At 42.3% G+C, this 14,468-nt stretch overlaps 2 protein-coding genes across 6 annotated transcripts in view; one reads left to right on the top strand and one right to left on the bottom strand.

The window, feature by feature from the left end:
* Neto1 (neuropilin and tolloid like 1) overlaps positions 1–1,036 on the bottom strand; it is a 134,418-nt gene extending 133,382 nt beyond the window's left edge. For 3 of the 5 annotated variants that reach the window (XM_074069645.1, XM_074069646.1, XM_074069647.1), the window contains exon 1: positions 607–1,036. In XM_074069645.1, coding sequence (XP_073925746.1) covers positions 607–634 — 28 coding nt within the window. In that variant the 5' untranslated portion in view covers positions 635–1,036. The remainder of the gene's footprint in view (positions 1–606) is intronic. The other 2 variants (XM_074069644.1, XM_074069648.1) reach the window with 2 other exon arrangements.
* On the top strand, positions 633–13,501 carry LOC141422431 (uncharacterized). The gene is made up of 3 exons (XM_074069578.1): positions 633–654; positions 875–1,456; positions 13,310–13,501. Exons 1-3 carry the CDS (start codon positions 633–635, stop codon positions 13,450–13,452), a joined length of 747 nt encoding a protein of 248 aa, XP_073925679.1. The 3' UTR covers positions 13,453–13,501.
* The last annotated feature ends 967 nt before the right edge of the window (positions 13,502–14,468 follow it).

Genomic DNA, 14,468 nt, shown 5'->3' with positions numbered 1-14,468 from the left:
GTTCACAATATGACATTCCCACCACACTGCCTTTACTTCATGACTTATTGATGCTGTCTTTCCACACTTCCTCCCCACCTCACACTGCAAGCTTTGTCACACTCTGAAGCAGCTTCAGAGTGCTGGTGGGCAGAGAAGAGTTGAGGCCGGCACTTGCCCTCCGCAGAGCTCTGGGTTCACATGTGCCCTGGGGTACATACATAGGGGTCTGAGTTCCCCAAGCCCAGGAAAGAGGAATAATTTTTTTAATTCCACCAAGTATCAATCTTGCACCCTCCCCATTTCAACCTGCGCCCTCACTCTGGCCACAGCCTCTGCGCACGTGCCAGTCTCTGAACTACTGGCTCTGCTGGACCCTGAAGGTTCCTGCCCGGGGAGAGACTGTTTTTCCTGGCAGGTCGAGCAACGCCTCACTGCGCGCCGCCCCCACGCTGGGCTCTGATGCTGCAATACAGAAAGTTTACATCTGCCCTAGACTCGCGGGGACTGCGGGGTCTGGCTGGAGCCTGGTGGCCAGGCTTTCCCCCCGCGCGTTTGGCCAAAAGGAGGGGAAGGAAGGAAGGAACGGCACCGGGGAGCGACTCGCGTGGCGGGCAAGGTACTCACTGTGAAATAAACTGCGTCCATAGATCATGTCTGTGCGTTACACCAGGGGCTCCGATCTCCACTAATTCCATTTAGAGACGGGAAGACGTCGGTGGTGAGGGAGAGGATGGAGTCCAGAGATTTGAAATATTCAAACCAATAACAAAATACAAGGGGGAGAGAGAGGGAGAGAGAGAGAGAGAGAGAGGAGCGGGAGAGAGAGAGAGAGAGAGAGAGAGAGAGAGAGAGAGAGAGAGAGAGAGAGAGAAACAGATTTCAGCCCCCACAGCTGCCAGATCCGAATCGGTCCGTCTCCTGCCCCGGTTCGCTCTCGCTCGCTCTCGCTCTTGCTTGAGGTCTCACCGCCGCGAAGCCAGCACCCCACCAAGACGCTCGCATCACACCCGGGCGCGGATCGCCTCCATCAGCACCGCCGCCGGCAGCACCCTCCTCCTTTGCATCATCGCCGCCGCCGCAGCTGTCAGGAGGACGCGGCGGGCAGTGGCGCGCAGGCGGCGGCGGGCGCGGGGAGAGCCCCGGGGCGCCCGGAGCAGGAGCCTGAGCCGGGGCCGGGGCCGGGCCGGGGCCGGGGCCGGGAGGCGGGCGGGCGGAGCGAGGAGGGGGCCGGTCCCGACCGACGGCAGCGACGGAGCGGGCGGCGAGGGCGGCAGCTGGGGCTCGCTCAGTCCCCAGTCTCATACAGGACGAGCAGCAGGTCGCAACAGCCTCCCCGGGAGGACGTCCAGCAGCAGCCCTCCTCTCTCCAGCCCTTGGGGATCTTCCGCTGAGGCATTGAAGACAGGAGGAAGGGGTCCGTCATGGGCTCGCCGGGCTCAGCGCCACCTCTGCGATCTTGCGGAAAGACGAACGGGTGGGTGGGCGTCTGGGAGGAGGGCTCGAGGGTGGTGGAGGGGAAAGAGGGTGGCTAAAGGGGGCGGGGAAGGGAGGGAAGAGAAAGGAGCAGGAAGACGGTAGAGTTACCAAGTGCGCGCCTTAGTCATAGCCCCGGCTGCAAGACCCCCTCCCAGGAAGCCCGAAACCCGGGTAAAATTGGGCAGCTCCGCGCAGCTGGCGCCCCCCGGGCTGGTGCGCGGCGGAATGGGCGGTGGCGGCGACAGCAAGGACAGCACAACCACTTGGATCCTGGGGGAGGGGAGGGGGGAGGGAGAAAGGACCAGGCTGGGATCCTACACACTTCGCCAACCCTGGGAGAAGGGGCGAGAAAGGAATCGGCAAAATCCCCAGTGGATTTTGGCTCTAGATAAAAGGCTTGGAAGGGGAAGGGGCCGTTATGGGAAAATTCCCTGTGGGTTTTCCTCTTCTTTTCTTCTTCTTCTTCTTCTTCTTCTTCTTCTTCTTCTTCTTCTTCTTCTTCTTCTTCTTCTTCTTCTTCTTCTTCTTTCTTCTTCTTCTTCTTCTTCTTCTTCTTCTTCTTCTTCTTCTTCTTCTTCTTCTTCTTTTCTTCTTCTTCTTCTTTCTTCTTTCTTCTTCTTGGAGAGGATGGTTAAGATAGGGTCTCCCTTTGTAGGTAAGAGTGGCCTTCAACTAGCAATTCTCCTACTTCCGCCTCCCAAGTGCTGGCATTATAGGTGTTAGTTTTTTCACTTTTTAAGGCTTCCAATTGCCGTGAGTCTGTCTCACATTCCTTGCATTTCACCTACCGATGGAGATTTCTAGCTCTTCTTTTTTCCCGTTTATGATGCTCAGTCTGGGAGATGAGCCCGGGGCGCTGGAAGAAAAGGCCAACTGTAAAAGTTTCAGGATTAATCACTGGACCAGATATCGAGGACTACCACACCAAAATACTCTTGAAATTTATCTTTCTCCCCCTCAAAATATTTAAAACCATCCAAAGGCAAACCCAACCCCACCGCAACGCAAACAAGCGCGCGCGTTAAACTAGGGTAGAAAGGAGTTGCTGGAACAGCACCCGAAGCGCCTCAGCTTGCAAAAAGCGAATAAACAAATTCGAAAGAACAGCAAGCACAAGTAAGCACTGCACAGGGCTGGAGCGCGAGGGAGGTTGGGGAGTCCCTCCCCAGACGCTGCAGCAGCTCCTCCTCCCCTGGCCAGATGCGTCCCCCTCTACCCCCATCCTGGTCCCTGGCCTCTGCGGATGATGAACGCGCCTAGCACAGTGGCTGCTCCAGCTGGACCTCGCCAGCCCCCGCCGCAGCCTCGGCAGCCAGGGACCTCCAGCGCTCTCATCGCGGACTCAGCGCCACCAGGTCCACAACCCGGTCTGCGCTCTAGTTGGGGACCCTAGCGATGAGGAGTTAAGGATGGGGAGAACCCGGGGAGGCTGACCACGAGCAGACACTGTGCTGCGCTGTGAATCCTGAGATTGGCTCCAAAGGCCAAAGAGACAAGACAGGGCCTTGGCAGGGGACCAGAGAGAGCTAGGATCTGGGTGGTGTCGCCGCGCGCCTGGCCTTCACTTCCCCGCACCTGTCGCGGCTGCCCTGGGAAGCCTGCGCCCACGCGGGGGCGCAGGGCTGGAGAGGTGAGTGTGCTGCCGCGGTGCTGCGCACATGTTCTCCAGCGCAAAGCTGGGAGAGGGTGGGATGAGAAGACTTGTGGTGGCCGTCAAGTGAGGAAGAAATCCCCAACATTCAGGTGCAACCTCTAAGACTGTAGCCTCCAGGCTTTTGCTTCCTAGATCTCTTGGTAGCTGCAACTCCGTCACAAGTGGAGGTGTGTGTGTCTACTTGGAAGAGAGAGCGTGAGCAAGAGAGAATGTGCGCGATGGGAGCTGAGGTGGGGGGAGAGGGAGGCGAGGAGGTGGGAAGAGGAGAGAGGAGACAGAGAGAGAGAGGGGGGAGAGAGAGAGAGGAAAGAGAGAGAGAGAGAGAGAGAGAGAGAGAGAGAGAGAGAGAGAGAGAAAACAGGCCTGTATTGCAGAGGAGCTAGTAGCTGGGAAAACCTAAAGCCACAAGCCCATGCACGCAGAGCTATTGAGTATCCGCCCACATATGGATTCCTAAAAGGATCCACAGGGAAACAGGCAGCAGGGCCATGGAAGTCCTGTGACCCACAGGCCAGTATGGTGCCCGCGGGGCAGGGAGGGAGGGCTGAAATGGGAAGCAGTGGTGGGTGGCATTGAGGAGGAAATTCCCCCAACTGTGAAGAAACAAAAGCAATGTTAAAAGAGGGAGGAGTGGACAACAATGATAACTGGGAAACATTTCCTGGATCAGGGTCACCTCTGGAGGAGAGGGTGGGGTTCTTGACAAATGGCCAGTGATGCTGGATGACAGTTCAATGAATATAGGAAGCTTTTTATTTTTATTTTTTAAGATTGGATGGTCATTACTTTTCATACACAAAATGTACCATCTTTAAGAAAATGACAAAATTCTTCAAGAAAACAGGGTAACCTTAACATCTACAATTTGAAGACAGAACAATGAAAACTTGATTTTTTGCTAAATCTCCTGTCCAAGTATTCTCTTCCTTCCTCTTTACCCGGGTCTGTGTCTCAAAACACAGATTTTGTAGCACAGTCAAGGAAGTGACCATCATAAATTTTGCTAGACACATGGTCTTTGTATCAAAAGGGAAGGGTACAGGAAATTCAGAAAGGAAATCTCGAGAAGTGGGGAAAGGTCACAACCTTTGTCCATGTCTTTCCTTTAAGTAAAGTTCTCATAAATTGTGCCCTATTTGGTATTCCTTGCCCAGTGCTCTCCTGGGCAGTAGCTGGGGCTAGGGGTGGGGAGCCGATCCTAGAGCCACTCCACCCTGAGTACTGAGACAGTGTGTACTTCCTGGCCCTCTGCCTGGACAAAGGTACACTTAGGGATGCTTACCTGAGATGGAGCCAAGGCAGAAGCTGGACTATGGTCCTCCCAGGCTGCAGAGGCAACCTTTTCCATGAAGGCTCCCTTACCTTTCCTTTTGCACACTAGCACACATACTTTTAGCCCTCTGCCACATTCTGCTTGCTTGGCAAGCTGTCTTCTCATTCTTGACTCCTTGAATCACCCCTTGCTGAGTAATGCTATCTCCCTAATAGAGGCTCACATTTTTTTCTTTCTGAGAAAAATAAACAGCATATGGGAAAAGTTCAGCTTCTCAAAGAGAAGGTTGTGAACACATATGGTCAAGTTATAAGATGTAGATATTTTGAAAGGGCAGCCGATGAACTGATAGATCATTGGAGTTAAATATGCTGTCCTAGAAGAGTGTGTTCTGTCATGGCTTCCCAAAGTTAGAGTAAAAATTGAGACTATCATGAGACATAATGCAGAACTACAGCTTCTTGGGCCCACATAAGTGTCATTTCTTTCCTTTTACCTTGTACCTTCATAACAATGGTGGGTAGGTAGGAAAGATTTCTAAAACCCTAAATAAATTAGTGTAGGACACTTAGTCTTCCCATTCAAATGCCTGTATTATTTGTCTGTGTGCATGTAATTCTCTACAGAAATCAATGAAGCTTTGGGTCCACTATGGTTCCTTCATTTACTCTATCTGCAATTTGACAACATCCCAAATTTGTCATTCTATTGCTAAAAGAGTCCATGTTACAAAAAATAACCCAAATAAAATAATGCTGCAAACACTTCCAATAGTATGTTACTACTTTTATTGCTAAGAAACATTTTAAATTTATTTACATAGTTACGAAATGTAAATGTTTGATTTTTCCATTTTATTAAATCAATATGTTATAACATTATTTTATCAAAAATTTATTAATAAGTATTTTGCTGCCAAACAGTGTCCTTAAAATTTATCTGTAGTACTCAAATAAAGCCAATTTTAAGCAGCACTTATAAAATAATTTCTCTTCAACAATCTGTAGGTATATCCTGACAAGGTAGAAAGTCATCATAAAATAGGAGATAGATCAACATCTTTGAAATCTTACATTTAAAACAAATAGTATGTCTTATGATCATGATTTGAAAAATAAAAAATATAATTTCATTAGAAGTGTGAATATATTGAGTTGTTGGATAAACTGAGGTTATCAGCCTCTTCTGGACTGGAAATTTCATAGCACTACCTTATTTAAGCCTACTTAGCCAGTACTTTCTGGTACATATTTTCCATCACGTTATTTCACATCATGTGACAATTGTGTTTTGATGTCTCTATTTTTGGAAATAAGAAGGGTATAAAAATAATTGGTTCAGTCCAGGTCACTTGGTCCCATGAGCTTGGGAAGAACATGGCGGCATAGTGTGTAGTGGAGAAGCTCCTTCACCTCATGGAAACCAGAGACAGGGGAAAGTGCTGGAATCAGGTATAGCCTTCAAAGTCAAGCCCTGCAACGCACTTCCCCAGTGAGGTCCCACCTGCCAAACTTTCTACCACTTCCCAAAATAGCTCTACCAGCTGGGGACCAAGTGTTCAAAACATGAGCCTGTGGGGGACATATCATATTTAAACCATAACACTTTGTCCTAGTTTTTGGATAGTCCAAGTTTCAAAATAGTTTAATTTCAGAAAGTAGCAATATAGTAGCAGAATTTTTGCCAAGCACTTATAGTTGTGATAATTTTCAAAAAACCAAGGAAAAACACCACCATGTTTTAGGCAAATTGTCATTTAAAATAATAGTCTTCAAAATAATTTTGTAATTGACAGAATGTTGCTACTCTATAGATATACTTCTTTAGGACACAAAAGGGTTTATTATAGTTATTAGGAGGCTATTTACAATTCCCAACTCCTGTTATAGTTGTTGTCCCTTCTAAAATGATGCCTTCTAATGGAAAAAGAACAGGTTGTGGACAGTGACAGAAAGCAGTTACATTCCAAGAGGAATCCTGAAAGATGTCTCCACACAGTCCTTTGAACAAGGTGGGTCTGTGATAACGGGACTGACAGAAAAGAGAGTATAATTTTTGAATATTTATAGGATATAAATATTAATATCTTCTTTTAGGAAACTTGTTTTTTTCTTTTTTCTTTGGAGATTATAAGATGGGAGACATGTTTTTGTATTACAAGGACTACTCATTTCAACAGCTCAACATATAAGAACCAGCTAATATCTGAATTAGAAATAGGAGCTGAATAAGTTAAAATGACTTTAATTTACATTTGCAACACACAGTAGATTTCTTTTGAGCCAAAGTTTGGAAAATTCTACTTTGAATAATGCTTTTTATTTAGTCCAATTCTAAGTATCTCTGCGTCCTTTAAAAACCCTGATTGACCCACAATTGACCAAATTTCCTAAATGTCAGCAGCCTATTTAATCAGAAGAAGCAATTGATAATTCACTTCAGTCTCCTCCTTCCTCAACTACTCCCTGAGGCATGTAGGAGACATTTGCACCATTCTGAACTAACAGCTTTCCATTTTGACGAACATGATTTCTGTGGCTCTGGCTGTTGAACAGGACCTTGTGCACTCCAGGACCTCTTGCACAGGAAGCAAGCACTTTATTATGAGCTATGTCACACAACCCTGGGGCAGCTTTCTTTTGAGAGAGGGTCTCTATGTAGCCTAGGCTGGGCTTGAACTGCAGATCCTCCTTTGCCAGGTTCCTAAATTCTGGGATTATAGATAGGTGTGTGTTGTCATGTCTGACCACAGTCACTATCAGTGTCTTTACAACACTAGTTTTCATCATTTAGGACACAGGATATAGCTACAATATGTTAAAAATGAGGAGGGAACAAGTGGGATGATTTCTGTAATGTCACTTTATTTATAACATAGCTGATAGAATGTCAGATCTTCTAACTTACTGGGGAAAAAATGCTAGTCTTTTGGATTGTTTCACCTGGTTTCAATAAAAGCTCCTATGCTGCATGTATTTGGGGACCTATTCAATTGTAGCCAAAGTGTATATGCCACTAGAGCTATTTCTGGATGTAGTAAATATCACGAGGGTTAATGAAGAAGAAAGTGAAGGTAGGTTTCCTTGGTAGATAGGAAATAAGTACAGATGGTGGAAATTATTATGTCCCTGCAAAGTCTTACTGGAAGCACATACACACAAATACAACCATAAGGAGAGAGCAGGTGGGTACACATTGTATGTGATAGGCCATCTAAGTAATAATAACCCCACTTGCTAAGCAATGGCAATTTTTTAGTATGAGTTTTAGTTTTTAGATGTGATGTGAGGAAAGTTAGGAAGAGTGTAGATGGGGACGTTTTGCATGAACACCAGCCCCATCAATTGGTAGTCACATAATAATCATAAGCTCTATAAACTCTTCTATGAAAAACAGGATTAATAACACAGAGCTATTTAATAATCAAATGGGATTATATATAAATCACTAAGCACAGTGACTATCATGTATAAATAAATATCACTGTATTTTATTAGCACAATGAGCAGAATTATATCTATTTTGTGTGTGGAGGATAGCAGTAACTGCATACGAGTCTAAGTAGATGGATAATATCTGTATCTATGCCTATACACAGGTACCTGCACTTATTTCAGTGTTTACATCTTTATCTATATTTATGTTTATACTTGCATCTGTACCATCAAGTCATACTTTTTTATGATTTACTATAACAATGCGGTGTGTTCAACTTCCAACTTTCTCTTGTTGTAAGAAGTACCTGAAGAAAACAATTTAAAAAGAGGCAAGTTTTATTTTGGCTCACAGTTTTGGATGTGTCAGTCCGTGGGTAGTTAACTCCCTTCCTTTTGAGCCATTGGCAAGGCAGAGTATCATAGTAAACATTGCATGGGAGATAAAAGCTGCTCAACTCATGGTAGCCAGAGAGCAAAAACAGAGGGACAGGGAGGAAGTGGTTGGGGTCCCCATTTCCCTTTTAAGGCCAGGTAACACAATTACCTCACTTCCTGCCACTAGACCACACCTCCTAAAGGTTCCACCACTTCCCAGCAGTGCCACAGGTTGGATCCAACCATAACATGGCAATAGATATCTAAGCCAAGAAATCTTGCATCACAGCCAAGCTCAATAATTAATATGAATTATGAGAAACCTTTGGGAAACAGAAGAGATTTATGTCCTGGCTTGAGAAGACCAGAGAAGACTAAGACTATGAGTATGGACTTTCCTTCATAAGGAGAGCTTAGCTCATGCCAGAACATCTTCCTTGTATTGCTCTGATGCTATTATCAATACACTTTTCTTAAAAATTTTGTGGGTTTCCAATAGGTCTTTTTTGGGATTCTGCCTATCAGATAAAAATCACCCTTACAAATCTCTTTAAGAGAGTTCCCTCTTTGCCTTGGGCTAAAAGCTAAATGTTGAGAAAAATACCTTTAAGAATGTCAGAATTTCTATTGACTAGTTGAGGAATTACAAGGCATAGTTTAAGATTCCTGAAGGTTTTAGCTAACTGAATGTTCTCATACTTGCAATTTTGATCTGAACTTAATCTTGAAGCCCTATTTCACCCATGATTCATGTTTTCACTTTTATTTTGAAGTCATTTCTTCAAAATAACCTTGAGAATATTCTGCCCTTTGGAAAGGCTGAAAATGCAAGTTATTTTTACTGCAGGATTTACCAAGTTCTGGATCCTAATACTTGACTTTCCCCCTAAATTCTTCTCGAAAGATGACCAATCTACTCTTTAGCTATTCTGTCTGGTTTTACCTTACAATATACAGCTAAAAGAAATATTTTGGAATTTATTCTCTAAAGCTTCTTAGCCAACTTCATCACATCATTTTGTATATTTTCTTTTTTCTGCATTACTACTGTGACAAACTTTTCTCTACTATACAATATGTGTCAACTTTTCCTGTATTCCTGTTTTCCCTGTTATCAGGACCCCTTATATCAATTTTTGCATTGTGTATTCAGATCTGATTAATGGTCTCCTTGAGAGAGGTCCATTGGTCCCCAAACCAATGCCACTTGCTTTAGCTTTATACGATAGCAGCACCTTCTCACTCCCAGGTATCACATTATGTCCCAGGAATTTACTGATGTGTAACACACTTTTCCACAACTGTGTCTTAAACTAATTACCAGAGTAGAAGTGTGACTTGTTTCTGCTCCATGTGGTAACAGCTACAGAGGCCAGGGGTAAGTGTCAACTCCCATGAGAGCTGCTTTGCTAGCATGTCTTGTGACTTGGTGCTCCTTGTTTCTGTGATGCACACCTTCTTGTACTCTTTACCTCACTCACTCTGTACCTCATCACTACATGATGTCTCATGTAGTGTTTTCAAGATGGCTTGGCTTCTCACAACACAGAGATCTTAGATTATTTGTACTTACTGCAATGGCTTCTAACTTACAAATAACAGGAAATGGAAGCTAGAAGATCAGAGAAAGTGTATACACAGCACTGGCACCTTACAACATCTGTCACATTTGACTCATCACAACAGTCATGAAGCCCACTCAGATCCAAAAGGAAGGAAAAATAGAATTTACCTCCTGATATAGAGTCACATGGTCATATTGCATGTGGAATTTGATACATTGTTGATGCCATCATTAATATATAATATATCCCTGTCCATTGCTATGTCTAGGCTGGAAGTACGAAGGTGAGGATGAGGCTGGGTGCAATATCAAAAACAGCAGGGTGTGAAGATAGTGCAGAGCTACAGAAATAGTGTAGAGGTAAACACATCATCATGCTTTATCCATTCCACATCTAACACCTCTTAGGTCGGGCAATTACAAAAGAAGTCAAAAGCTCTAGCACAAAGGTAGTACCTGGGGCAGAGATATGGTGGAATTGAGCAGGGCCTGCTAAATGGATGTGAAAACATTAGAGTGTTTCTGGCATATGCTCCATGCCTGTCACTCAATTCAAGTGGAGAGGAACCAGTGAAGACCGTTATGGTATGTCCACTGCTGTTATTTTAATTACATAAGCATCACAGCCAAAATAGCTGCTAGTCATGTAAGACTAGTGAATTATTTCATAGTTATACAAGCACACTGAAAGGAAAAGTAGAAACTTGAATATATTCATAGCCATAAATAAATTGAATTGCTGACTTGTATCACTAATTCTCAACCAACCAATGTAAACCCATAAATGAATGAATGCATGAACAAATAAGTGTTTTACCTCTGAGGTCATGATAATTCACTTTTTATATAAGGTGTTCCAGGTATTTTTTTAAAGTGGAAACTCTGCAAGACAAATTTCATGCTCGTATAACCTCAGCATTGAAATCAAATGGGCTGACCCCTGCGTCAAATTTCCCAGCATCATCCTTTCAGGCAGTGTACAGTGACATCATCCAGCCACCAGGAGCTGCAAACATTTTTCTCAGGTTTTCTCTGGCTGTCAGAGCCCCATTTAGCCAGGGAAACCACACCTCCCTCTCGTATCAACCTTTAGTCAGTGACCACAAAGCACTGGCCTCCAACACCCTATCAGTATTTTCTTGAAGAACTTCCAAAATAACTACTTGTCCTCAAATTCTTATCCCAGGTTTTTGTAGTAGTTGCTATTATGTGTTTCTCTAATGAGAGGCAAACTAAACAGTCAGTTCCATAGAACAGCTACATTGCAGATCCCAGAGATGGAATCCTGGGTTCGAATCACTCACCATAGGTGACATGTGACCCTAGGTAATATGTGCTCCATAATAGCATGTTATAACATCACAATTGCTAAGGATTTCTCCAACAAAAACTTGGAAAAGAGAATAGAACACAGTGTGTTGGTGCATACCACATCTCTGGTCTGTCTGTATGAAAGTTAGACTCTGGTATGGAAGAAGAAGGGCTGTAAAACCTGTGATAGAATCTCCACAGTGGCTATGCTGAGAAAGTCTGACATTTGTTCCCCCAAAACCCACCAGATCAGGGTGTCTCCTCTGGTCTCAGAGCCCTGTAATTCCCTACCCTAAGAAAATGCCAAGGAGAATGAAGTCTATCTACGCTCCTCAAGATCTGACCTCATTTCCCTCCATTGTTCCTAAACCGAGGACTGTCTTCAAGACTCCACTTAACCTAACTGTGAATTTTTCTGTTTTGGGAAAACAGGGTGTTCAGGTGATACAGTTATGACCTACAAGGTTCGAGGGGACATTCCACCAGTTCAATTGTACTTTACTATTAGTGCTTACTTCTGACATCCTTGTCAAATAATTACATTCTAAGTCACAGAAATGCTCCCCCATATGAAAATCTCTTAATGACATTTCCATTTTGTCCCCTCCACCCTGCTATCCCATCCCGGTACCTGCTGACTGGTTTTCCATTCCTGTTCATCAGTCTGTTAATCTCTAAGTAGTATCATGACTTCCCCAGTTAGAATGCTGAGCCTTGAACTTAGGCATTTTGCACTAGAGTTAGCAAAAGGAACAGTGTTTGTTTTAAATCATAAGCAATTTTGTTATCACTTGTCCAGAAATATTTTCCCATAATTGAGAAAATATTAAAGTATAAGAGCAAGTTAAGAAGTAATAAAGGGACTGGTGGAGTGGCTTAAGTGGTAGAGCACCTGCCTAGCAAGCATGAGACTTGCTAGTTCAGACTCCAGTACCACCCCCTTCAAACAGAAGAACTAAGAAAGAAGAAGAAGCCTGGAAATGGGGCATGCCTGTAATCACAGCACTCAGGAGACAGAGGTAGGAGGATTGTGATTTTGAAGCCAACCTGGACTATACATGGAGATTCTGTCATAAAAAATACAAAACAGAAAGTAGAGCAAACCATACTATGACACACTGAATAAACAGTCATGCAGCCCAAAAAATCAATTTCATTTCGAAATTTCAGTGAAGCATTCTTTGTGAAATTTATAGATTGCTACAATGGTGATTCCTCCTCAATCTTTACATTAAATCTGAAAATATTTCTCAACACTTTTCAAGATATTAAAAAAATTTTATTCTTATTTGCATATATTAGCTGTACAAGGGGGTTTCATTGTGTTATGTCCATACATGTATATAATGTATAAGTGTATAAATTCATCCTTCTATTACTTTCTTATCCCCTCCTTTTTAAATAATATTTTAATAGTTTTTTAAAATATGAAATGGAAAACATTGTAATATTTGTTGCAGTTTGAGATGCCTGCAGAATATAGAAATGGTTTCCAGGAATTTACAGGGTTCAGTCAAATCAGTAGTAAATATGTTATTTGAGTAAATCTATGGTCATGACTATTGACAGTATACTTTCATTTATTTTATTTGTTGTTTCTCCCTAATTATTTTCCAAATGACAAAATTCTCCAGGTAAGAACAAAGCTCTTATATAAAGGCTCTTGTTTTTTTGTGCTTTTGTTCTTCTCAAGAAGATTCTGCATTGAATAGACAGAGTAGATTTGCAAGGGAGTCAGAAAAGGTCAGGGTGATTCATGAACAGCCAATGTGCTATACTAAAATAACGCTTCTTACACAGCCACAGAAGAGGTTTTGCACAACCAAGGCCCACTTAACTCAGCAGTAAGACCAACATTGGAAAGTACTATTGAAAAGAATGAAAGTATTGTTCCCTAAAATTTTCATTCATTAAAATTAGGAAAAGTTTTCAGTAAATGAAAAAGACAGATGAGAAGTAGATAGATAAATATAGATGATAGATAGATAAATAGATTAATAATCAGTAATTAATGAACATAGTCATATGTTGAAATGTAATACCTTATTTTCATTTGTCTAGCAATTACTTTTAAGTATAGTCTTATCTATGTTTTTGAAATGATGAATTTTGCTTTCTTTAGAAAACTTATACATTGTTATAAAGATGGAACACATTGTTCTTGTCATCAGTAGCAAAAAGGGATTTTTATAATGTATTCTTAGTATATACCTTTGACTCATGTTCTTTTACTTTAGGCACACAACCCAGGATTCATAACTACATACATATGGATAGAGCTGCTTTGAAAGAAAACCTCCCCTTCTGGAATATTGAATGTAAAAGTAAAGTCTGTCATGGCAACCAAAACTTGGAGAAAAAAGTGGAAGATGAAATATAGCTTTTAAAAGTATTATTGAAATATAGTGTATGCATTTTTTCTTAAACAATAAAATATATGACACTGATGTACCTTAAATTCTGTTTTATTTTGGTAAACTATTTTGAGCACTCTTGAAAATAGATGTGACATTAATAGAAGCACTCAGGCTCATTCAGCTCTTTCCTCTTACTGCAATTACTTAATAATTCCTTCTATGAGATACATTCTGGGACTTTCTAAAATTATGAAATTTATTGGTTCCTTCTAAAATGATGGTCCTCAATGTAACTGAGCATAAGTTTGACTAGGAATAGAGGTCAGTTAATTTATACATTGACACACATGGGAAATTGAAGAGCAAGTTTCCAGTGACGTGGTTATTCTCTGAGGTATGGATTTGTCAGCAAACCAAATAATCTCTTCCAAGAAGACTTCAGAGGACATCAGAGCAAAATAGAAAGCATGAAGTTGCATTTTGCTGTTTTTGTTGTAGAAAACTTCACTCAATAAAGAAAGCTAGGACACACACATGCCACCACCCCCCCCACGCACACTCTTAAATTATCAGCAGAATGAAACATGAAAACACAGGAGTCCTATCCTGACTTACGATGAAGTAAAACAATAGGTTACAAGTGCATACATAACATCAAGACTTGCTTTCACAAGACTTGCTTTCAGAAGAGTTTGTGGGGAACTGGGATCATGGTATCTTACTTGATTATATCTTTGTATAAGGGCTTTCAAAGCCTTTATAAATTCCCTAATTGGTAGCTTTTTATCCCTCACTTAAAACACATATGACCAATCACTTAAGCAAGATAAAGTAAAACAGAAAGGCATTTCAAGAATGGCTTAAAGGGGCAACTTGTCATAGCAATGTTGGTGAATTCTTTTAGTTTTAAGGAAAACCTTTGTTCCCATCAAGTTATAGATAAAATTGGTAAATTGGCTTTCTTCTAAATTGTATAAGAAGGTATCTAACAGCTTTTTGATAGAATTTATAAGAAATAAGTGATTACTTGTAAACTTTT

Source organism: Castor canadensis, chromosome 4 (genome assembly GCF_047511655.1).
Source record: "Castor canadensis chromosome 4, mCasCan1.hap1v2, whole genome shotgun sequence".
NCBI lineage: Eukaryota > Metazoa > Chordata > Mammalia > Rodentia > Castoridae > Castor > Castor canadensis.
The sequence above is the reverse complement of the archived record's forward strand: the minus strand, read 5'-3'. Positions and strand labels throughout refer to the sequence as shown.

Excerpts from the sequence above, each read along its gene's own strand:
- LOC141422431 (XM_074069578.1), top strand. The coding sequence starts at position 633 with ATGTCTGTGCGTTACACCAGGG. Across the intron at positions 655-874 it reads GTCTGTGCGTTACACCAGGG|CTGCCAGATCCGAATCGGTC; the intron begins GCTCCGATCTCC and ends CAGCCCCCACAG. Across the intron at positions 1,457-13,309 it reads TCTTGCGGAAAGACGAACGG|GCACACAACCCAGGATTCAT; the intron begins GTGGGTGGGCGT and ends CTTTTACTTTAG.